Source organism: Cervus elaphus, chromosome 22 (assembly GCF_910594005.1).
Source record: "Cervus elaphus chromosome 22, mCerEla1.1, whole genome shotgun sequence".
NCBI lineage: Eukaryota > Metazoa > Chordata > Mammalia > Artiodactyla > Cervidae > Cervus > Cervus elaphus.
Window position 1 is genome coordinate 3,580,785 of NC_057836.1, and position 23,661 is coordinate 3,604,445.

The 23,661-nt window shown below is 55.8% G+C and overlaps 1 protein-coding gene across 4 annotated transcripts; it reads right to left on the minus strand.

Annotated features, from left to right (window-relative positions):
• Window positions 1-1,987: 1,987 nt before the first annotated feature.
• Window positions 1,988-21,986, minus strand: GTSE1 (G2 and S-phase expressed 1). 4 transcript variants are annotated; one of them, XM_043881981.1, is made up of 12 exons: window positions 21,864-21,986; window positions 21,246-21,447; window positions 16,723-16,780; window positions 15,995-16,619; window positions 13,285-13,455; window positions 12,509-12,623; window positions 10,367-10,741; window positions 6,475-6,547; window positions 4,412-4,648; window positions 4,029-4,233; window positions 2,932-3,144; window positions 1,988-2,481 (listed from the first exon to the last, which is right to left on the minus strand). In XM_043881981.1, exons 2-12 carry the CDS (start codon window positions 21,265-21,267, stop codon window positions 2,398-2,400), a joined length of 2,178 nt encoding a protein of 725 aa, XP_043737916.1. In that variant the 5' UTR covers window positions 21,268-21,447; window positions 21,864-21,986; the 3' UTR covers window positions 1,988-2,397. The 4 variants fall into 4 exon arrangements, with proteins under 4 accessions (XP_043737916.1, XP_043737915.1, XP_043737914.1 ...); XM_043881980.1 differs by having other exon boundaries at window positions 21,829-21,873; XM_043881979.1 differs by having other exon boundaries at window positions 21,825-21,873.
• Between the last annotated feature and the right edge of the window lie 1,675 nt (window positions 21,987-23,661).

Below are 23,661 nucleotides of genomic sequence, written 5' to 3' on the forward strand. Positions count from 1 at the left end.
ACAGAAAAAGGACTACATTTCAGAAGACTAAGGTGTCAGGAAACATCCTACAAGGGGGCAACGGCATCTTGCATTTCCTGGGGGAAATGATACCTGGCCTTCAGAGGATTTCAGGGTGAACATTTAGCTGAGACTGTGGGGTGGCCCAGCTGTCACTGGACTTTGGGCTCTGTCTGGGGGACCCGCCTGCCTGAGGCAGTCCAGTATCATGCCCAGCACACGGCCTTGGGGTTAGGAGAGCTGCCGCCCACTCCAAGGTGGCGGAAACGTGACACCTTGGCAACGTGTTTTCTGCTCCTTCTGTTAGATGGTATTAGCTACATGGGGTCGCAAAGAGGAGGACACGACTGTGCAACTGAACAACAGCCGTTAGCTACTTAGTAGCTCCAAATCCTTAATCACTGCCTAACCCAGGTGCACGATGGACCGGTCGTGTAAACGACAATGACATCCCAAATGCCCCGACAAATGCAGTGTGAGCTGTGAGACGTGAAAGCATTTGCACCTGAGAATTAATGGAGCGTGAGGATCACGTGAAGTTGGGCCTCTAGAGCTGGAAGGGTGGCCCTCTGGCAGCAGCCGAGGTTGTTCACCCCCAGGTACCGAGGAAAGGGCAGCCCCTTCCCTCCCCTTGGTCTCCCTTCCAGTGGTGGGCTTGGGACCTGGGAGCCAGAAAGGAATGGTGCTTTGTGGGACCAGCTAGACAGAAACCAGGCAGGAAGGGAAGGCGGTGACACAGGTGTGGGGTGGCAGGCACTGCTCTACCCACTGGTCACTCTGGGGCCTCCCAACTGTCTGAAGGCTTTAGATCAGGTTACGTCTGTCCTGCCCGGGACACTTGTAGACTGCACATGGCACCGTGGCCCACAGGAGAGCGTGGCCGCTCCAAGGAGCCTGGGGGGCAGACAGGGGCCAGGGCCCAGCTCACCCCTTGGCTGTAGGCGGGACGGCCAGAGCCCCTCCCTCCCGCCCCCCTCCACGCCCCCAGAAGACAGCCATGTGCGAGCTTTGCACCCCCGTGACCCCTGCCCACAGGAGAATCTCCGTAGACATTCAGTGAATGGATTCAACCCGATTTTCGTTTTCCCCTGTGAAATGAGGAGCCAGACCAGACATCAGAGGACCCTAGTGGTAGATTAACACCACACTGGCCACCGGAATGGAGACAAGGGCGGAGGAGAGGACCGCCGTGACTCCCATGGGCTCGGCTCCACTGGCCTGGGGGAGCTCCCGGGGCGAGGGCTCTTCTAGGTCAGAATGCAGGGGGGCCGCCCTCCCAGGTAGCCGCTGGTTCCAGGGACAGCCGAGCCCAGGCAGGAACCCCACCTTCCGAGCAGCCCCTCCCTCACCTGCGGCGCTCTACCTCAGGTGCGGCAGCGCCACCCAGGACGCACGTTTTACTCTTGATCCACTGGGGTCGTCCTTCCAAACGATGACACGGAAGCGGGTCACCCCCAGAGGGGTCAGGGGGAGCCCTGGATGGGAGCCCTATGTGAGTCCACTTAGCAGCATTCCTACTGTTTGCTGTGACTGGAGAGATTATCCGGACAGACTAGCGGCTTTCAGGCCCGCTCGTTTTCAAGGAAGATCAAGTCAGGACAGCTGCAGGCCGGGAGTGCGCCTCCCAGGGGCCCCACCCCCTCCACAAGGAGCGCTCCTGCTCCAGCACCCCAGGAGTCTGTCCCCCGCACACCACCCGTCACCCCAGCATGCCTCCTCCCGCGTGCTCCCCTCCATCCCGCCCCCGCACACCTCCCCTCCCCTCAGGTGTGGTCTCTGGACCATCACCTCGGGACCACCTGGCTGCCCACTGATGTGCAGATGACAGGCTGCCCTGGACCTGGGGACTGGGGCCTGGGGTCTGCACTTAACCAATTTTTCTTCATGCTAAATTGTGAAAATCACTTTGGTAGAAAGAATTAACATTTCAAATAATATACATTGTGCATACTGATCAGTAATAAAAACAGCCATCTGTCTCTGAAAATTAGGATAATCTTAAACATCAAGAGGTGGTTTAATCCATTTTCATTTACTTTACCATTTAACTTAAACTAGAATATTTAACTTTTCATACAATCTTAACTTTAAAGATGGTCACTTGCTATTTTATATGCAAAAAATCCAGACTCGTTCAGAACGTACCCATTTTTCACTCTGCACCCAGGACGGGAGCGGGGCCAGGAGGACGGAGGCCATTGGCCTGCAGTGACCTTAGGTGGCCAAACACCGCCCCCCAATACCACAGCCCGCTCCAGGCACGGTAACTTCACTTAGGTTTTTGTTTCGTTTTACAACTTTTCCAACACAAATTCTTCTAAAACTTATCTCTGACAGTTGAGTACCACTTTAGGACTGTTCTTGTAACTGAGTAAAGTGCACAGAGTTTCACTCCACTCAGAACTTGAGGAGCGGAGATTCCATGTTCTCCTTGTCAGCCCCGGGGCTCAGCAGGATCAGAGGGGAAGCCAAGTCTATGAGCTGCAGGAGAAAAACCACACAGGTGAGTGGAGTGTCCGCACCCCCTTCCTGGCCCACAGACCCCCGAGGGACTGGCCCTCTGAAGCCAGGGTTGCCTGCGGCCAGTTCCCCGTGGTCTGGCCAAACTACTGGGTGAACCTGGCTCGGGCCTAGTGGAAAGGCACCCTGACCACCACGTTTAAGCAGCTGGAGGAGAAAGTGGCACGCCCAGAAGAACTCTGAGTTCCTCTGGCATTTCTGCTCCTGCTAATAAGCGCTGGGGGCCGTGGCCCCAGAAGAGCTCCAGGTGAGACGCCTCCTTGGCACTCACACTGCTGAGGCTAAGGCGAGCCGAGCCATGTGGCCCTCGGAAGCCCCAGTGGCCACTCTCCGGGTCACCGTGACGTGCCTGAGCCTCAAACCCAGCAGAGACCACCCGAGGCCAGGGCCAGCAGGCCCTGCGACACTCGCCTGTCCCACCTCGTCGGGCGGCTTGGCTGCGGCCCTCCTGGGCGCCTCCGGGGTGTTTGTCAGGAGGTCGGCCAGGGGCCCACTTCCCGACGGCAGGGCCACAGCCGCCTCGGGGCTCCTGCAGAAGTCGATGAGCGGGCAGTCGTCCGGGGCTGTGGCCACAGCCTCCACGGCGAGGCTGAGTTGATCCAGTTTGACATCCACGAGGAGAGCCTGGACAAGAAACTTGACTGAAGGGCCAGCCCAGCAACTTTTGTCAGCTGTCTGGGGAAAGCAGGTGGGTTCTGCCTAGGCCCCAGGGGCTGCCAGTCTGCAGGCCTAAGGAAGGAGGCTGGGACGGCCCTCGTGGGCCGGGCTGTGGTGTGTGAGCACCGAGGAATCCCCTCCTGCTGCCTCCACCCCATCACCCCCTCCTGCCAGTGGTCACCATGGGAAGCCCCTCCCCTGTGAACCCCCATCCCTGCTTCCCACCCTTCCCGTGAACCCCCGTCCCTGCTTCCCACCCCTCCCGTGAACCCCCGTCCCGACTTCCCACACCTCCCCTGAGCCCCCGTCCCGACTTCCCACCCCTCCCCTGTGAACCCCGGTCCCGACTTCCCACACCTCCCCTGTGAACCCCCGTCCCGACTTCCCACCCCTCCCATGAACCCCCATCCCTGCTTCCCATCCCTCCCCTGTGAACCCCCATCCTGACTTCCCACCCCTTCTGTGAACCCCCATCCTGACTTCCCACCCCTCCTGTGAACCCCCATCTCTGCTTCCCACCCCTCCCCTGCGAACCCCCATCCTGACTTCCCACCCCCTCCCATGAACCCCCATCTTGACTTCCCACCCCTCCCGTGAACCCCCATCCTGACTTCCCACCCCTCCCCTGTGAACCCCCGTCCTGGCTTCCCACCCTCCCGTGTGAACCCCGGCCGCCCCGATGTCAGACACAGGGAGATGAAGCTTCTGTCTCCTCCAGGGGAGGAGGTCCCAAGGCCTCCCGCCTCCCAGCCGTGGCCCAGCTGACAACACAGGCCCCAGGCCACAGGTGACGTCCTCAGTCACCTGTGGGACCCAGGAACGCACTTGTCAGCCCTGCCTGCACCCCTCACCTCACTGGGGGCTGTGGCTTCAGGGGGCTGCGCTTGGTCCAGGGCGACTTCTGCAGTGATACTTTGTGAAAAAGTAAAATCACTCTTTTCTGGAGAAAAGTCCAGTGCCTGCGGCACAGCAGATGGAGGTGAGCAGCTCCCGTCAGGGGACAAGTCAGGGCGCCTGGACGCAGGCTGGCCGTCGCCTTCCCTGGCAGGCGCAGTTCTGCAGAGAGAAGAGGGCATCCATCAGGAGGCTCCACATGATGCTCTCGTCTGCCTGTGACCCGGGAGGACCGCAGCAGGAGCGGAAGCGGCATCTGGTGGAGAGCGGACCCCCCAGCACACCGTCACTTGAGGTTTTACGAACTGGAGATGAATGGACTGCAGCCTTTAACTCTTACCTCACTGTGGATTTTTTCTGGGGCTCAGAAGAGAGTCGCCGAGCAGATGCAGGCAGGGGAGAAGCCAGAGGCCTGGGCCTGGGCCTGGGTATGGGGGTTGCCAGAGGGAGGCTGGAGAGCCGGCGGCCGGCAGGCGTAGGCAGGGCCGACAGGCGCCGCGTGCTCACGGGGGTCCTCGAGCTGCTGACAAGGCTCTGCGCGGCTGAGGACCACCTCACGGGAGTGCTGTGGGCCACCCTGGAGAGAGGAAAGCCTTCAGCAGAGATGACCCAAAACAAAACACTAAAGACTCAGCCGCACACCAACAGTAGAACACCTGTGGCTTTACTGTGACAGGCTCAGGCCAGCGAAGCCCGCTGCAGCCCTGGGTGGCGGGGGGCACGCGGCACGGGCACCAGCCCCTGGGGCCCTGGGGCGGGCTGTGGCTCCTCCATGGCCCATCTGAGGTTCTGATCTGGCTCGGCTGCACGTTAGGGGCGGAACCAGGAGACATTTCGTGGGAGTTCGTGGGGCGCTCCGAGTCCCCTCTTGCCGGCATTCCTATTTCCACGAGGGAGTCCAGGCCCAGGGCGGGCCGGCAGGATCACGCAGCTTCCCTGCGTGCGCCTGCTCGGAGTCTAAGGCCCTGGAACCAGGGCGAGCATAGGCGAGTGAGCCGGGTGCCAGCTTCCCCATGCGCCTCCCCTTCCCATCCTGACGACTGTGACTTCCGCTGCCTACCAACCCTGCCTCACTGCTGCTTTGTCTCGTTGCTGCCGATAAAGGGAGGCTGCAGAAAATAAACTGCTGTCTTAGGATAAACAAGTCTAAGACCTCTCACAACAGGAGCCCGTGGGAGGCTGGGAGACACACGTCATCTATCAGTGACAGTGTGCATGTTCAAGAAGAATCTAAAAGCAAACTTGCATCAGCACCGACTGAAAGGCAGAGTTGCCGCAGGGGTGTGGGCAGGAGGCGCTGTGACCAGGCCGCCGCTCCCTGCAAGCTCCTGAAACCTGCCCCACATCCTTCACTGAGACCACTGGTGGTGCCAGACTCCAGCGAAAATAGAAATACAAACGAACGTGGCCTTCAGCGCAGCGCCGGCAGGTGGGAATACTTCCCTACCGCCTGGCGAGAAAACCAAGGCGCAGGGAGGCGGCCAGCGGCCGTCCGCTCTGGTTTCGCCCTGACCCCACGTGCGTGGCAGGGAGGTGGCCCAGCGTGGCTGGTGCTGGGAGGGGAGGCCTGGCCCAAACCCAGGAAGTGCCTGCCAAGTTCACGGACAAGCAGAGGCAGGCCCAGAGCCTGGAGAGCCGGGAGGAGGGCCCTGGCCCCAGGGCTCATGCTGCCCGTCCCAGCCCGCGGGGTCCGAGGCTGCACTCCCACCCTGCTCACGGCACTGGCACCAGGCCCCTGCCCCGGACCTCACTGCACCCCACCCCCAGCTGACAGACACAGGACTGAGGGGCCGGGTCCCTGCTCTGTGACAGCACTCAGAGCTGGGAAGGGCCAGGTGCGAGGACGGAGCTGCCTGCCCCCTCGGGGGGAGGCCCTCTGTGTGAAGGACCCCAGAGTGCACGCGTGCGTGGGGTGTGTGTCATGTGTGTGCACGCGTGCCTGTGCGTTTTCTCACTGTTCTCCTGGTTCCACGCCCACTGGGCAGACGAGGAAATGAGGCCAGCAACCTTCCCTAAGCCGCACAAGATGCTGACCAGGCAGCGGCAACCCTGGGACCCAAACCCGAGTCTGAGCCAGGCCAGCGGTCTTCAGCCGCAGCACATGGGAGTCACCTGAGACCCTGCAGGCCCTCAGCTCCAACCAGACCGACCGAGCAGAACCTCCGAGGAGGCTGGGCGGTCTGGCCGGAGACCTGCAGGCTGAGAACCAGCAATCCCGCCCCCGGGGGCGAGTCTGTGCTGCCGCCAACCTCGAGGACACCACAGTGGCTCAGGAGACGGGGCTCAGGCCGGGCCCGCGGGGCCAGGCTGTGGGGGTCCCACACGTCAGAGGCCACGCTCTCAGAGGTTACCAGGGACGCAGTTTGTTCTCATAAGAAGACAGGAAGCAGACAGATTCAGTACCTCCCCACCGACATGCAGGACTGTGGCCTCTGCACCCGACAGGACTTCGGCGTCGCACCGTCCGGGGGTTCACCTGAGACGAGAGCGAGTGAGTGGTCAGGCAGCGGGGGGCACCTACCTTCACCACACAGGCAGCCTCCTCTAAGCGTCTCTGTCCTCCCAAGTGGCAGGGAAAACCTGCGGCCCCAGAGTGTGGGGGGGACCAACCCCGGGACCAGCGGGTGCAGAAGAGGGAGAGCCCTGGTCCCACCGCTGCCCTCGGCCTGGCTGACCCCAGATGGGGACAGAGCCCTCAGCAGATGACCCTCTCAGGTCTCCACGAGCCCCCGCAGCAGAGCTAACAAGGGGGGTCGGACGAAGGTTCCAGGCAGGCCCCACGGAGCCTGCCGTGGCCTCTGCTCTCTGGAACTGGGACGGCCCAGGGTCATCAAAAGACACAACGGTATTTACCTGCTGTCTGGCGGCTGACAAGCGTTTCCCCGTGTGATCTCACCTGGTCATGGGGTGACGACAAGCAGGCTCAGAGGACTGAGCCCCGGGCCACCGTCCACGGGAGCGAGTCCCAGACTCACCCAGGGCCAAAGCTCAGGTACCACGCCCTGGGCAGCACCCTGCTGTCTTGGAGGCCACGGGCTGAGACCATGACAGCCGCAGAGGGGAAGATGGCCCGGGTCCCCGAGGAACCGGCAGAGGCCCAGGCCAGGTCTCCCCATCTCAGAGCAGCCTGCACTGGCCCCCGTGCACCGGGCCCACTCCCTGCCCCCATCACGTCCCTGCGCCTCTTCACAGCAGGATCTCAGAGAGCCGCCTGCACAGGCTCATACCCACCCCCCACCTCCTGTTCCCTGTAGAAGCTGATCTTATCAAAGTGGTTCCCGCACCAAAAATAGACAACACAGGGTAAAAGCCACCCCGCCTCCAACCTGTCTCCTGAGGTGCTTGCCTTCTGTCTCTGTATTACACATCCTGCAACTTCTTGAGACACCTCGACCGGAGCCCGGCTCCCTTGGGGTCCCCACCCCAGTCCACACGGCCGCCTGGCCCCCAGGGTTTCTGGCATCGAGAGTCTAAGAACAGCACACAGCCCACCACCCTGCAGCACCCTCCCACCCCGCCTTGAGGGCTGAGAACTGCTTCCGCCTTTTGCTGGTTTTTTATTGGGCGCCCTATGATGAAACGCCCCACAACGTCCTTGGCAGCATTCCACGTGGTTACCTCTCAGACACCGAGTCCACACGTTTCAGGCCTCCTCCTGAGGGAGCCTGCACTGACCAACAAGCTGAGAGAACCTGCCTAAACTGTTTTCCAACTTCTTTTATTCATGCCATTAAGCACAAGCTGGAATCAAGATTGCCGGGAGGAATATCAATAAGCTCAGATATGCAAATGACACCACCTTTAAGGCAAAAAGTGAAGAGGAAGTGAAGAGCCTCTTGATGAAAGTGAAAGAGGAGAGTGAAAAAGTTGGCTTAAAGCTCAACATTCAGAAAACTAAGATCATGGCATCCAGTCACATCACTTCATGGCAAATAGATGGGCAAACAGTGGAAGCAGTGTCAGACTTTATTTTTATGGGCTCCAAAATCACTGCAGATGGTGACTGCAGCCATAAAATTAAAAGATGCTTACTCCTTGGAAGGAAAGTTATGACCAACCTAGACAGCATATTAAAAAGCAGAGACATTACTTTGCCAACAAAGGTCTGTCTAGTCAAGGCTATGGTTTTTCCAGCAGTCAGGTATGGATGTGAAAGTTGGACTGTGAAGAAAGCTAAGCGCAGAAGAATTGATGCTTTTGAACTGTGGTGTTGGAGAAGACCCTTGAGAGTCCCTTGGACCACAAGGAGATCCAACCAGTCCATCCTAACGGAGATCAGGTCATCGGAAGGCCTGATATTGAAGCTGAAACTCCAATACTTCGGCCACCTGATGTGAATAGCTGACTCATTTGAAGACCCTGATGCTGGGAAAGACTGAAGGCAGGAGGAGAAGGGGACGACAGAGGATGGGATGGTTAGATGGCATCACCAACTCAATGGACATGAATTTGAGTAGATTCTGGGAGTTGGTGATGGACAGGGAGGCCTGGCGTGCTGCGGTTCACGGGGTCGCAGAGTCAGACAGGACTGAGTGACTGAACTGATACTTACAATTTGACAGTACACTTATCTGACTGCATTTCTTATCTTTTACTAGAAAAATGTAAGTTCCATCAGTAGAAGCTATCTTACCATGATGTCCCTCGTACCTGTAAGACTGCCGTACAATGGACAACACTCAACCCACAGCTCATTCCTTCTCTGGGGCGGGGGGGGGGGGGGGGGGGCTGCCCGAGCAGAGACTGAATCCGCAACACCTGCCGTGGAAGCGCAGAGTCTCAGCCTGTGCACCAGGGAAGGCCCAGAGCGGCTCATTCTCACATGAGCAGGAACTCCAGTGAACTTTTCCGGTGTTAACAGCTCCCTGAATTGGTCAGCAAAGCTGACGACTTCAAGATCCTGAAGCCGCTAGACAGCACGTGCTTGAGAGAGGAGGCCAGAACCACCCTGGCCCTTCGTCAGCACTGGGTAGCCTCCTGCATGACGCACGTTCCTCAGATGAACTCACCTTGACCCGATGCCGCACCTGCCACACACCACGCGGGGCTTTCTGCCCAGTGGCCCCGGCAGACGCTGCAGCGGTGGAGAGCCCGAGGAGGCTGGAACTGGGAGCGGCAAAGGACTGGAGAGGAGGGAGTCAGAGAAGAGAGGACCAGAGAGAGAAGGCGCTCTAGGAGCCCGAGAGGGACCCCGAGTCCCGGCTGCGCAGTCAGCGCCGGGACCACCGCCTCGTCACAGGGCAGAAACATGCCCAGCAGCCGGCCAGAGGGGACACCTCGAGGACATACGGCACAGGCAGGCGGGGCTCGCAAGGGCCACACCTTAGTGGCAGGGCTGAACTATCCTGAGAGTAAAGGCTGAGACCCTCCCCCACCATCAAAGCTCTAAAGGAAGCCTTGAAAGGATCGAGTTCTCCTGAAACCTAACTGCCTGTCAAAGCAAGGTTCAACTCCTTAAAGAAAGACAACCAAGTCCAGACATGCAGAAAATTTATGATGTCTAACGGACAATAAAAAATCATTAGACATGTGAAGAAGCAGGAAAATGTGACCATAACCAGGAGGAAAATTAGTCAATAGAAACAGGCCCAAAATGATACAGAGGATAGAATCAGAACAAAGAGACTTTAGAGCAACCATTATAGATGTGTTCAAGAATTCACAGGAAAACACACACCATGAGGACAATGAAAGGGGAGACTCTAAGGTCAGAAATGAAAACTTAGCTGGATGGACTTACGAGCAGATTAGACACACTGCGGGGGAAAAAGACGCATGCACGTGGAGAGATGCCAATAGAAATGAGCCAAACAGAAGCACAAGAGGAAGGCGGGGGACAGGGCCTGAGTGACAGAGAGGACAACACGAGGAGGCCTCTGACCCAAGCGCCTGGAGGCCCAGGACCCGAGGCGGGGCAAGAAAACATGTCTGAAGAAACAACGGCCACATCTTCCCCAGATCCAATTAAAAATATCAACCCACAGAACAAAGGAGCTCAAGAACGCCCAAGCAGGATAAACACAAAGAAAGCCATACAAAAATATGTTAGTAACCAAAACCCTGAAAATAACAGCAGAAAATCTTAAGAGCAGCCGTGGAACAACGATGTGTTTACACAGAGGGGAGTAATTTAAGAAATTCACTAACTTATCCAAACCTACAAAAATTAGAAGACATATAAAATGCTTTATGAAAAATGAAAGCAACCACCATCACCAAAACTGATAATTATTTGAACTGTAAACATAACTTGTCCACTATTTTAAAAACATGTTAAAGTTCATCTGTGACTTACCAGTAGAAAACCCGGGAATTTTAATTTGATTCGCAGGGGCAGGCACAGCCTTCGCCTTGGAGTTCAGACAGGAGCCGCGCCTCACTGTGCCTCCAGTCTCGCCCCTTTCAGGAGACTGTGACAAACCACAGTGAGAGCGCGGCCCAGGGCCTCCCTGGTCCGGGGTCTGGGGCTGGGGGAGGGCTGCTCTGGGGGGCCCCCTGGGCTGCTCCGCAGGCCACTCCGCAGCCCCTGGCCTCTGGCTTTGCCTGCTGGCCATGCCCCCGGGGCCCGCCTTCAGGGTTGGCCGTGGCAGGCCGTGCCCCATTCTGCCCGTCTGGCTGGAGCTTGACCGGGCACTGTCCACAGAGATGCCTGGACGTTCACTTGGTTTAGCTGGAAGAGGAGACAGGAAATCTGGTTGTCACTCAAGCTGATGCTGTGTTTAAATGACGAAGTTATTTAACACACACACACAAGATACGCGACCTTTAGCATATCTACCTTAGAATGTGGAAAGGAAAACGACTTATTTCTATCATGCTGATTTCCATATTAAAAAATACGACATAGGAACAATATTCTGCATGTGCGCCAAGCAACATCTTCAAACACAGGACAACCCGGGTTGCTCATGTGATCTAAGGCGCTAATTCTAGACATGATCGCCAAGATGTATAAGGATGCATGAACTGAAGCTCTCCTCTCCTGACTAGGTCGACAGCAGAACTCTATCCCAGCCGAGCAGGTGAAGACGGACAGTCTGGTCAGATGCTGCATCCGGCCAATCAGGGGTGTGGGCAGGGCAACACGGAGAGCAGATGTGCCTTACTGGTCAGTTCCTTTCCGCCACAGGGAGACTGAGTCCTGTCAGTCACCAGCACTATTTAAATGAGCTGGGTGAAAATACTCAGCTGCCAATATAGCCAGCACGGAGGCCAACCTGGTGAAAGGTTCTTAAAGAGAAACTCAGGAGAAGGACTAAACCACAGCCCACGTCATACAGCGTGTAAGGCTCACGACACTCTCCCCCCAACACTGTCTGAGCTGACCCTGGGGATTTTTGCCATGGAAAACAGAGAAACACGCACTCACCGGAAGGCCCCCCCCAGCCTGTCTCGACCTTTCCCAGAGGCAGGATCAGAAATCAGAGACAGAACTGGTGCTGATGCCTGAACCAACATAGCCGGATTCACAGCGCCTAATGTAACAAAACTTCGTTTCCCTGAACACGTGCCACATGCCAGACACAGGGCTGGGGCATCATGTGGTTCTCAGGCCCACAGGGACACTGCGAGGGTGGTGCCACCCCCCCGGTCTGTAAAGGTACAGACGTAACTTCACCTCTCCTAACCACCCAGGCGGCCGGGACTCCAGATCGGACCAGCCTCGCTCCAGAGGAGAGACGTCTCACGTTTGTGTACAAAACGCAGGCTGTCCTGCCCGGCTTAGAGCCTGCACAGCAAATCTGCTTGGAAGAGGTTTTAGTCCTTGAGAGCAGGAGGCCGCGCGCCTTCCCCACAGCCTCCTAGGGTTTCTCCCCTCTACCAGTAGATGGCACCCTTGGCTTGGAAAGACAGCAAAGTCACCTGAATTCAAACAGGTTTGAGCAGATTTAAACAAACACCCAAGAGTTACGGCTCCTACGCCCTACACTATCTGGAACAGCCCTACTTTTAAAAAAACCTATGTTTGATCAAGTGGCTGAGGCTGGTCTCAGCGTCATGCCGGGTCCTCTGGCACCAGGAGGGCATGCCCACCTTGTGACGGCTTGTGCTCAGTCGTGTCTGACTCAGCGACCCCGTGGACTGCAGCCCGCCAGGTTCCTCTGTCCATGGGATTCCCCAGGCAAGAATGCTGGAGTGGGTTGCCATTTCCTTCTCCAGGGGCTCTTCCCAACCGAAGGATCGAACCCACGTCTCTGGCATCTCCTGCACTGGCAGGCGGGCTCTTTACCTACAGAGCCATCTGTGACAGCGTAACTCAGCCGAAACTAGACCGCCCGCCTGACTGCCTCTCGGAGGAGGAGGGCAGGCACCTTGAGGATGGAGGCCTCAACAGTCTCCCCACCCCAGACCACAGCAAGCCTTCCAGAACCTGCGGCTGAGCTGAGTCGTTCTGTGAGGAGTCTGGCAGGAACAAGGCGCTCAGGGCTGGCCTTACCTCTGCCAGCCGCAGGAGAAGCGGAGCTCAGGCCCGAGACAGACCCCGACGAGGACCTTCCCGCCAGGCCACCAGCACACCCAGGTGGTTTCAGCATGGTCTTCTTCAGCCCGGACTAAAACAGAGACTTCATTACCCACCCAAGACTTCCTTCTGCAGAAGTCGGGGTTTTCAACAGTTTACAAGTTATCATCTCCAATCAGAGGACGGTCAAGCAGTGCTCCCCGGCGTGGCCGCCAGGTTCCCTGTGTGAGGAGCACTGGGAGCCTGCTGACCGCGGGCGTGGGGCCCGGACCCCAGCTTGTGCAGTCGACAGCTGCAGGGCCCAGTGTGGGCAAGCTTAGCAAGTACCACCAGGGCCGTGGCACTTTCACAAGCTCACAGAGCTCAGCGCTGGGAAACAAACGGCAAAGACAAGGACGGTCGCCTCCACGCCTGCGAGGAGTTGTAGTTTTCAAAGCACTGACAGCCCATCTCCTCGGCGCACCAACCCCGCGAGGGAAGCAGGGGCATCTCTGCGGTCAGACACCCTGATGTCGGCTAGGGGTCAGGGGGCTGACGTTCCGCGGTGCCCACGGCTCCCCAGGGGCAGTGGCCAGGCCCTCACGTGTGCCAGGCCTGCGTGCCCTGCATTTCACCATGCTGCCCTTCCTGGATCCTGTCTTCAACCTCCCAAACCTTGATTTTGGTCCAGACGCGTCCCACATCCTCAAAGCTGCCCCTTACTCCCTGCGCTCACAGGCCAATCCCCACTGCCCCAGCCCCGGCCAACCCACCTTGTTTGGAACTGGGAGCGACCGCTTGCCTGGGACCAGGTGGCTTCCACTGGCTGGCAGGCTGGCGACGTCCCGGGCGGTGCTGGGCTTGTCCGGGGACATGCTGCTGTGGGCGCCCTTTTCATTTTGGATTTTCATCCCGGGAGGACTAGCTGGTTTCTCTCTCGCAGGCTGAAAAATTGTAAATTGAAATGTGAGAACTGTCTAGTCTTTCACAATGTAGAGACACACGAAGGCTTCAGTTAGAGGGCAGGCACCATCCATCTTCCCAACATGCAGTCCTCAATTCATCAACAGGAGAGAAAAGAATATAGCGGTTCACTTCCTCCACCAAATTACCACAGAAAAAAATGATGATGGAGCCTGCTTCCTCATTAAAAACAGGGTAAAATAATACCGAGACAGACCATTAATAGGAGAGAACTCCTCTAGGGCTAGTCCTCAATCAGGATTCTTATTTAAGGGTGATAATGAGGAAACTGGATCTAGTTACACAAATTTTAAAATGCCGCACGGAAAGGAATCATTCATTAAATGGTCATGCCCTCTACCAGACGAGCTGCTCAGTTGCAATAAATCTTCATCTAGTACTGAGGGCATTTTTCATCAGCGAGCAGAGCCCAACAAAGAATAAATTCCTCACTTCTAGGTACAAGGGCATTCGTAGAAGTAATTCATGCTTCCATAAATAACTCCTCATACCAAGAAGAGTTCGTAAGAAGCAAAAGCAGCTCATAAAGCAATAACCTTCTTTCTCTTTTACATCATTTTTTATACTGAGATATGCTTCACATGAGTTAAAGTCCACCATTTTAAAGTGTACACTTCAGTGGTTTTTACAATACCACCACAGCGTCACTTGACAACATTTTTGTTGCCCCTAAAAGCAACTCCTGGCCATCAGCGCTCCTTGCACCTCCCAGCCAGGTGTCCACGGATCCACCGTCTGCAGAGCATGACACAACTCGCCTGCTACAGTCACTTCCTGTAAGTGAGACAGTACAACATAGGACCTTCCGCGTCTGGCTTCTTCCTGACCATGTTCCCCAGGGTCACGCGTGTTTACCACGTGTCAGTCCAGCATTTCTTCACAGCCAAAAGTATCCCAACTGCATGGACAAATTGCATTTCCCTTATCCAGTCATCAGCTGGTGGGCATCTCGATTATTTCTACTTTTTGGTTATTATGAATGAAGCTACTTACAACAGTGCTACACAGGTTTCTGTGTGGACATATGTTTTCAATTTTCTTGGGAATATGCCCAAGTGGAACATGTGGAATTGCTGGATCATGTGATAATTCTGAGTTTAACTTTTCCAGGAACTGCCCAACTGTTTTTCCACTGCGGCTGCACCACTGCACAGCCCTATGGGCAATGCACGGGGACGCAATTTCTCCACGTCCTCATCAACACTTACTTTGTTCTTTAATTCTCACTACAGCCATCCTGGGCTTTCCTCATAGCTCAGTTGGTAAATCATCTGCCTGCAATGCAGGAGACCCTGGTTTGATTCCTGGGTCGTGAAGATCCCCTGCAGAAGAAAATGGCAACCCACTCCAGTATTCTGGAGCCTGGTGATCTGCAGTTCATGGGGTCACAAAGAGTTGGACATGACTAAGCACAGAACAGCTGAGATCACATCACAACCCAGCCCTGAGTCTACGTGTTACACACAAATCCAGGCCCAAGTTCAGTGGTGCACATGGACCCACGCTGCTTTCATTCTGGAAAAGTCACTTCAGAAATGTACATCCAAACGATCTCTGGGAAGAGGCATTTGCATGACTACATGACAGCTTCAGCCCTGGGGAAGCAGAGGCCACGTGCCCCCTCGAAGGGTCTCTGTGCAGACCCCGTCCAGCCTGGTTCAATTCTGGGTTCTGCTAGCAGGAAGTCGTGGGGGTCAGAAGCTGTGCTTGCGGAGGGAAACAGATTTTCTCTGCCTGTGCTGGGTGTTTTGCACTGACCTAACCCTGCTGACAGCCCTGCAAAGCAAAGCTCCTCTCTAAGTGGCTGGGAGTGCCAAAGCTGGCGGCCAGGGCCGCGGAGCTGAGGACGGCGCAGGGCAGGCTCGCGGCTGCTCCCTTGCCTCCCCTGGGCTACCGCCCCGCCCTGAGCTCAGAGCCAGCGAGGCAAACCCAGGAGGCGGCCGCAGCCTGACCCCATCCTGCTACCCATGAGGCACTGGGACCCCCAGCTTCCTGGAGCTGGCTGGCTGCACCCCAAAGGCACACGTGTCCCCCACCACATCCCAGGGCAGCACCTCCACTCATATCTGGGAGGAAGACAATCTAAACACAGTCACGGTTCAGAGGGAGACTCATGGCCATCCAGGAGCGGGATTTGGGGAAGAAGCTGCTTAACGCACCTAAAATCCCTAACGGGGGGTTGGGGGGGTTGGCGAGGGGGAATGTCCAGTGCTGTAACAAAACGAAAGGGAAAATCTCAAACGGAATGGAAGAGGAGGTGTCCTTGAGTCACCACAATAGGGACGCAGCCCTGCCCACGCCATCCCCACCTGGCTCCCCATGCCACGGACATAGCTCCCTCTAAACATCCCACGCCTGCACCTCAGAGCCCTCCCTCCGAGCAAGACATTCCCAGGTTCCCCCCACAGTGGTCTGTTCCAGGGCATAAACCCACAGGGCATGGAAGCAAGGTAGCATCTGATCCCCAGATAAAAGTGCTGGGGGGGCTGGGGGGGCTACCTTCTCCACGGCCGAGTGAAGGCTCTTTCCTCGAAGGGACGAGGTTCGGGGTGGCGGCAACTTGCTGGCGACCTTCTTCGGGGCCCCGGCCTGGTTCGGAGGCTGAGCAGCACTAGGCTCTGCTGTCAGAGAAGGGCACGAGGCAGGTGGCATCCCCGAGGTCTCGGGGCGGCTGGCCTGGGCAGGAGAGGCTGGCAGGGTTGTGCTGGAGGTGGGCTGAGTGCCCGGGAGCAGAGGTGCCCTCCAGAGGCCGTCCGACAGGCAGTACGTCTCCCGCTTAAGTGACTTGGGGCTTTTCTTCATTTCGTTTTCTCTATCAAAGAGGTTTACTTTGAGTTTTGACTCCTGAATGAATCTTTCCACTCCCTGGCTCCCAGGGTCTTCGGGCTGGGCGGCCTGGACCGCCTTGGTTCTGCCATTGCTTTGTATCTGGAAGGCCAGTAGGTGAGCTTCTTTATAAACTTCCACAAACTTTTCCCCTGTGAGTGGACTCCAGGTGAAGTGTCTTTCAGAAGCTGGCAAAGGAGGTTCTTGGGGAATTTGATTATTTAATTCTAAGCTGGCAGCAATACATCTTTCTTTATGGCCAATAGGTCCAAAAAAGACTTCATCATCTTCATTGGCACTATTTTAAAAGAAAAGGATTATTAACAACACTAGCATTTACATGAAAGACTTGACTGAATGTGGTTACACCAAGGCAAGGGGAGAAAACTCATCTTTTTTACCTTGAAGAAGACAACGAAAGGTCGAAGTCAAACTTTTCATCAGCCAACAGAAGAATGTCTGGGGAGGAAAAAGTCAGCCGTTACCTTAGGGGTGGGCTGATAATGAGAAAACATCACCAGTCTCCACAGCAATCAAAACTCTTCTCAAATTTCACTTCTCCGAGTGTGACATCAATATTGTAATAATCACATTTCCTCAAGGGGCTCTAGCTTATCTTAATTTTTCCTTTAAAAAAAAAAAATAGCATCAACCATTCTGTGTTCGCTAAGCTGCCATCAAAGCCCAAGTCCTTGTTTTTAAGTCCTAAAGACATGATCTAAAATGCACTCACTGAGCCATTCGATTAGTCAGTCCTTTTCTGGTACAGAACATTTTCAAAAGACCACCTCCTCAGCTCCCCAACTCCCCATTTACAGACTACACCCAGTCCCCTTTCAAAAGCCAATTTAACGCTCCTCACAGGCACAGTAGGGGCTCCATGCACACCTGAGGTCCATCACCTCTCCCTGGAGCCCATCACGATAAACCACAAACCGCTGCTGACATCCTGTGTACACAGGGCCTTCGCCAGCCCTACCAGCCCAGGCGCCTCTGGGCGAGCACACCACTGGGCTGGGGCCACCGCTCTCTGCCCGCCTCCGTTAGGGCTCCCTAGGGCTCCCACAGCTTCGGACCTGACCTCTGCCTTAGCATCCCCATCCTCTAAGAGTGTCTCGACCTTCTGTGGCCCCAACTAGCCTGGAAGCTCCTCCAAAACAGTAAGTGTCTAGTTCTCTCCCAAGCTCCCCAAAGTCCACCTCAAGGTCTGGACACTTAGCAAATATTTCTCAAAATGCAATGAACTGGGGATTCCCTGGTGGCCCAGTGGTTAAAAGTCTGCCTAAATCAACACTAAGCAACATTAACCAACAAGTGAACAAAAGGAAAGAATTTGGCGGTTAAAACTGCTGCAATGGACAGATGCTATGATTACATACAAGAAATATCAAGAAAATCAACCGAAAACTATTATAAATTGTGAAAGAATAAAAGCAAACATCTGAGGACAAAATTATTACACAACAAATCAACAGCTTTCATATCTAAAAAGAACAGAAGATATAATGGAAGAAAAGACCTCATTTACTATAGCACCAAAAAATGCAAAACACCTATGAATTAACAAGAAATATGCAAGATGGATCTAAAGGAAGTTTAGTATATCATAAAAGTAACATAGCAAGTAAAAGAGGAAAATGCATTATTCAATAAATGGTATTGAGACAAACTAGACAACCCTTTGAGAGGGAGAAATACATGCATCTGACGTTTGATCCATAGCTCACAGACCATACCAGGACAAATCCCACAAAGGTCAAAGACTTAACTAAAAAAAGCGAAAGTCCAAAAGAACAAGAAACCATGGGGAAATCCCTGTATAGCCTGCAGTGCGGAGGTCTGACACCAAGCTGGAAGCCATAAAACAACAGGTTGATAGTCCAATATATTAAACATTAACATCTCTGCATGACAAAAACCACCACGAGCAAAGCTAGAAGGAACAACAGACAGGGAAGGGAACACACGCAGCTTACATCATGAAGGGCTGCTGGTGAGCACTCCTACAGACTGCAGGCAAACAGCTGACACGTGAGGAAGAACGGGCAAAGGACATGAACAGAGGGAAGTCACAGGAGATAAAATGAAACGTTCTGAAACATATGACCAGTTCAGTCACACTCAAAAACAAGAGCAACGAGAAACTCAGAGATTCCCAGGACTCCAGTTTTCATTGCTATGATTGTTAAAAATCTGAAAGTTTGGTTTGTAAGTTACTGCAGCTCTGCAGAGGGTAGCCTGACAGTACCCACCAAGAAAGACACGCACACACCTTGACGGGACGCCTACTGCTGTCAAGGACCCCACCGGTTTACTGCACTTGGAACAGCAAGATACCAGCCATTAGCTAAGTTAGAGTTCCCGGATGGCAGGTAAACGGACAGCACATCCCCACAGTGGAATGGAACATGACTTGGGCTCAGAGAAGAACAGTAACACTTCCTATATTGATACACAGAGCTCATCAAGATAAATTAGAGGCAAAAGCCAAGATGGCGCCCAGGGTTCTACATGCTATAGAAGAGGAGGTCTGGACTGACAGGTACTACCTTGCACGTGCACAAGTCAGGTCTGGACTACCCAGGAGACCAAGGAGATCGGTGGTCTCTGGAGGTGGTAACTGGGCAGCGGAGGGACAGAAAGGAGAAGGAGATGGACTTCTCACTTTTCAATGTGTCTAAAACCTAGGAAGTCAATTTCATGGGTCACTACCAGAAAATTCCAAACGTCTGCTGTGGGAAAAGGAATCCTGGGCCAGGAGTCAGGGGAAAAGCCTTCTACGCCAGGCTCCGCCACAGGCTCAGGGTGACTTGGGTGAGCCGTCCCGTTCATCCACTCTGCAAACACGGGCTGCGTCCTCTTCGAGGCGTTCCTCGCGGGCACACACCATGAAAGGCAGTGCGGGGAGGGGCACCGGGATGTGGGGACACCTCTGAGGCCACTGGCAGGAGGAGGTGGAAACGCAGGTCAGGTCACATCCTGGGTGGCGTCCAAGCCATGGCAAGCTTTTGGATTATTCAGAGCGCAATGGGACCTACCAAAGGGTTTTAAGCAGAAGACTGTTGTACTCTAACTTTTGTTTTTAAAAGGCTACCCTGGTGGATGTGCTAGAAAAGAAGCAGGTGGTATCTACTGAAATTACAGTGCACACATTGGCTAAAGTGCAGAATATACATGTAGGTGGAGGCAAATTAATATGGCTGAGACCAAGGTGGTGGCATTTGGGTGGAGCTGGAAAGACGTAGATGGATCCAAAATATACGGTGGAAATGACAGTAATTGATGACTGAACAAATGCTTTACAACTTTCTCAACTGGGTGAATGGACAGGCAATTGACTTCTATTACAGAGACAACAGAGAAGAAAATAGCCACCCACTCCCGAATTCTTGCCTGGAGAATTCCATGGACAGAGGAGCCTGGTGGGGTACAATCCATGGGGTCACAAAGAGTCGGACAGGACTGAGTGACTGAGTTTATTTTCACTTTTCACAAAAGACAAAGAACCTGCCAAGAATGGGGGACCTGCTGTGTAAGAGGTGGGAGACATTCACGTGAAGACACCAGCCAGCCAGGTGCATGCACAAGCCCAGAGCTCAGAGGAGAGTCTGTGCTCCAGACAAAACGTGGGCACCACCAGAAGGTGAAAGAATTTAAAGCCATTTAAAGCAGAAAGATTTAAAGCCATTTAAAGGGAAAGGATTTAAAGGACTGTCTGAGAACCTGTAGGAGGGGAGGGGGAATTCAAAGAGACCCCAGACCAGGTCCTGGGGAGCTCAACTTCGGAAGGTGGGACAGAACGAGAAGCCTGCAAAAAGATGGAGATATACCGGCCAGAGTGTGCAGAAGGAAAGGCAAGAAGCCAAGCTGGCCAAGTTTCCTGTAGGAGAAAAGGCCAAAAGTCACTGAAAGGACAGAAAAAAATGACCATGGATTTCACAACACAGATGTGCTCGGTGACGGACAAAGGCAGTCTGGGTGAAGTGAGAGGGCAGAGAGGGCTCGGAGGGGTTGAAGGTTGTGGAAAAAAACAGCGAAAGGAGCGGAGAAAGTTCTTGCTCTGAAGTCTGGCTCTAAATGAGGCCCACAGCAGTGGCGAGGGTGTGGAGCAACAAGTCAGACAACGGGACCTATTCGTACATCAGTGATGAGCATGGACAAACAGACAAGAAAGACATAAAAGATATAAAGGATGGGTGACGGACAGATGAAGCCCTCAGGAAGCAGCAACAGGGACTCAGCTGCACGTGCAAGGGACTGGAAAGGGAGGGCGTCGACGCGAGGGGGCAGGACGGGGCGCAGCAGCAAACGCTGTTCTAGACCCGGGGAAGCGCGCTGACGCCTGGCAGTCTTGGGGCTGTCTGTGCAGGATGGGGGTGTTAAGGAGAAACCGGGGTCCCCTGACTCACACACGTGTCATGAAGACAAAGGATATAAAGGATGTCCCCACGCTTCAGCAGAAAAGGAGGGCAGGGCCCTTAACTCCTTTTGTGAGGCTGAGCTCTCACTTCCACAGTCACAGCAGACAGGAACGGAACAAGACAGCAAGGCTACAGCCCAGGCCGTCTCGCGGATGTGCAGGCAAAGATGCTGGACAAGTCTCAGCAACCAGCCATAAGGCATCAGTTCCACAGACCTGAGTGCCTACGGACTGTGTCAGGCCCTGCGGACACTGAAGTATACAGAACGGAGAAGAATCCCTGCTCCGCGGAAAGTCACAAATGGGGGATAAAGGGAATGTAGAAAACCCGGAAAAGAAACAAATTAGAGGAATGCAAAAACTCCGGGTAGACAGGGAGTTTACCGGGGCGCAGAGAACGGGATGAGTACTGAATAAACGAGCGAGTTCTCTCAGGAGCATTAAATCGACCTGCGTGTTCCCTGAGACCCCCGGGCCGACAGCGCTGCGGAGACTAGGACGTACCTTCCTTCTTGGGAGTCTCCATCTCCGCTTCTTAGGGGGGCCAGGCAGGCTGAAGGCACGTCGCTGCCGCCCCCTCCTTCCGCGGCCAGGGTTGTCAGAGGTCACAGCAAGGAGCAGGAGACAGAAGCGGGGCGGGTGTCGGAGCCCGAGTTCCTCCAGCCCCCCAGGGAAGCCCCCACCGTGCGCGCCGCTGTAGCACCGGCTGGGCAGAGAGGGCGAGTCAGGGAGAGGCCGCGAGGCCGGCAGAGGCCACTAGGTCAGGGAGAGGCCGCGAGGCCGGCAGAGGCCACTAGGTCAGGGAGAGGCCGCGAGGCCGGCAGAGGCCACCGCGGCCGCAGCCCAAGACCCTCCGCCCCGGCCCGCTCGGCTCCGGGCCGGCGCCGTCCGAGGCAGGCCCGAACGGGGGCCCCGGACCTGGACAACCAGACCTCCCCGGCTGGGCTTCACGCCAGGGGTCTTCGGCTTAAAGAAGACCTCCTTCAGCCTCGCCGGAGTGCGCGAGGGGTGTCCCGCCGCCCCCGGCCCGAACCCCCGACCTGGCCCGACCCCACCCTCCGAAGACCCCTGACCGCCACTCACTCACACAGCCGCACCCGAATCGCCCGGGAACCCACTTACTCCAGAGCCGCTGCGACACCCGGCCGACGCGCCTGCGCCTTATGTTTAAACGCGGCGCGCAGGAGGCGCTGAGGGCTGTTGATTGGCCGGTTTGAAAGACCGCGGGTCCCGGTGCATCCTGGGGGTTGTAGTCGGAGCCGCAAGGGGCGGGGAGGAAAAGGAGGGCGGCGCGCGTGCGCACTGCCTCGGCTCGCTGCGCGTGCCAGACTTCCGGCCAGAGCCGGGCCGCGCGGGGCTGGATGCCTTAGGGTTCGCTGGGTAGGCTCGGCATCAGGACAGCTACGTGTCGCGTAGGACATGGTTCCGACACCGGATCTTCATCCTTAAATGAAGATCCAAATCCCATAGTAGGAAGTAGGTGCGTATACCCGCTTTGTAGACCACTGCGGGTTCGTTCTGGGGGGTAAGAAAATCCGGTCCCTGCCCGCGGAGCGCCCGGTGACTCTGGGTGACCACACACCCTAGTGTATGCCCCTGGACCACCCTGACACCTAGTTCGTATTTAGGGGCTCCCTCTGCAGCCTTCAGCCTCGCTCTTTGCGGTCCCCTTCACTTCTGATGTACTGGATACCCACCCCCTCAACCTTCCCTGAGCGTCCACCGGCTCCCTTCTGAGTTCCATCATCTGTTCAGGATCCTACTTAACTGGAGAAGAGAGATGGGGCCAGACAGACCCAAGGCAAATCCCAGCTTCAGATACTGGTCACGAGCCTCGGGGTTGCAAGTAACAGAAGACCAGCCTCAAGTTGGCTTCAGAAAAAGAATTTATTGACTGGAACTGGAAGTCCAGGAGCGGCCCTGGCTGCAGGCGTGGATGGAGAGAGGGGCTTGAAGGAGGGCACTAGGTCGAACTGTCCCCCAGCAGCCTCTCTGGGTCTTGCTCAGCTTCCAATGGGAGGATTTGTTGAGCCCACCCACCCAGGGGCTCCTGGCTTCCGTCTGCCTGCCGGGGCCTCCTGAAGACAGTGGCCGGCTTAGTGTTGCGTGTGCTCAGTCCACAGTCCCAAGGCCTGGCTTTGCCTGATTCATGACCACAGAGCCCAGTGGGTCCTAGACTCAAGGGGTATTCAGCCAGGTGTCAGGTCCACACAGCCCTGGGGGTGTCTGCTGGGGGCGAGGGTCCCCAAACACCCACTCCCAATGCCCCCCACCCCCTGTATCATGTCAGCACGTGAGACTTGGTCAGTGGACACACTGTTAATAACTCATGGCAGCTAGCTGAATTCTGCCTCCATCCATCTCTCCTCTTGGGCCCCTCCTCTCTTCTGTCAATGGCCTACCCACTGTTGGTTCTTTTCTCCCTGTCCCAAGTAGGATTCTGCTTCATTCTGTAATGCACTCATTCAAGGGCTCGTTCACCAGTCATGGGTTCACCGACAGGTAGTCGGGGCGGGTTCCGTGCTGGGAGATGCTGGGACACAGATGTTGTCCCTGACCTGGGGAGGGCAGAGGTGGGGAGAAAGGCGCAACAGCAAGGACTGTGGGGCCCCGGGCTGCAGTGGGAGGCCGGAGGCCTTCCTGGAGGAGGGGGCCAGGGTCCCTCCTCCCCTGGCCAGGCTGTAGCTTGCTTGGAACCAGGAGAGGGGAGGGTACATGGGGTGCGGGCAGGGGAACTGGCAGGGAGGGACAGGGACAGGACAGCATCTCTCTTGAAATTCCGTTGTAATGACTCTGCTCTTGACTCACTGCCCTGCTCCACCCCCACATTCAAGGAGAAGCCTGCCTTCCCAGGACCCAGCCCAGGCCTGGCACATGGAGGAGGCTCAGAGGTGCCCACCCAGTAACAGTCAGGCAGAGG

Bases quoted from the DNA above. Each gene is read 5' to 3' on its own strand.
- GTSE1 (XM_043881981.1), bottom strand. From the start codon at position 21,267: ATGGAGACTCCCAAGAAGGAAG. The intron at 6,548-10,366 runs GTAAGTCACAGA...CTCTCGTCTCAG, and splicing joins AATTCCCGGGTTTTCTACTG to GTGAACCCCCGGACGGTGCG. The intron at 4,649-6,474 runs GTACTGAATCTG...TCCTCTCTCCAG, and splicing joins TCCTGCATGTCGGTGGGGAG to GGTGGCCCACAGCACTCCCG.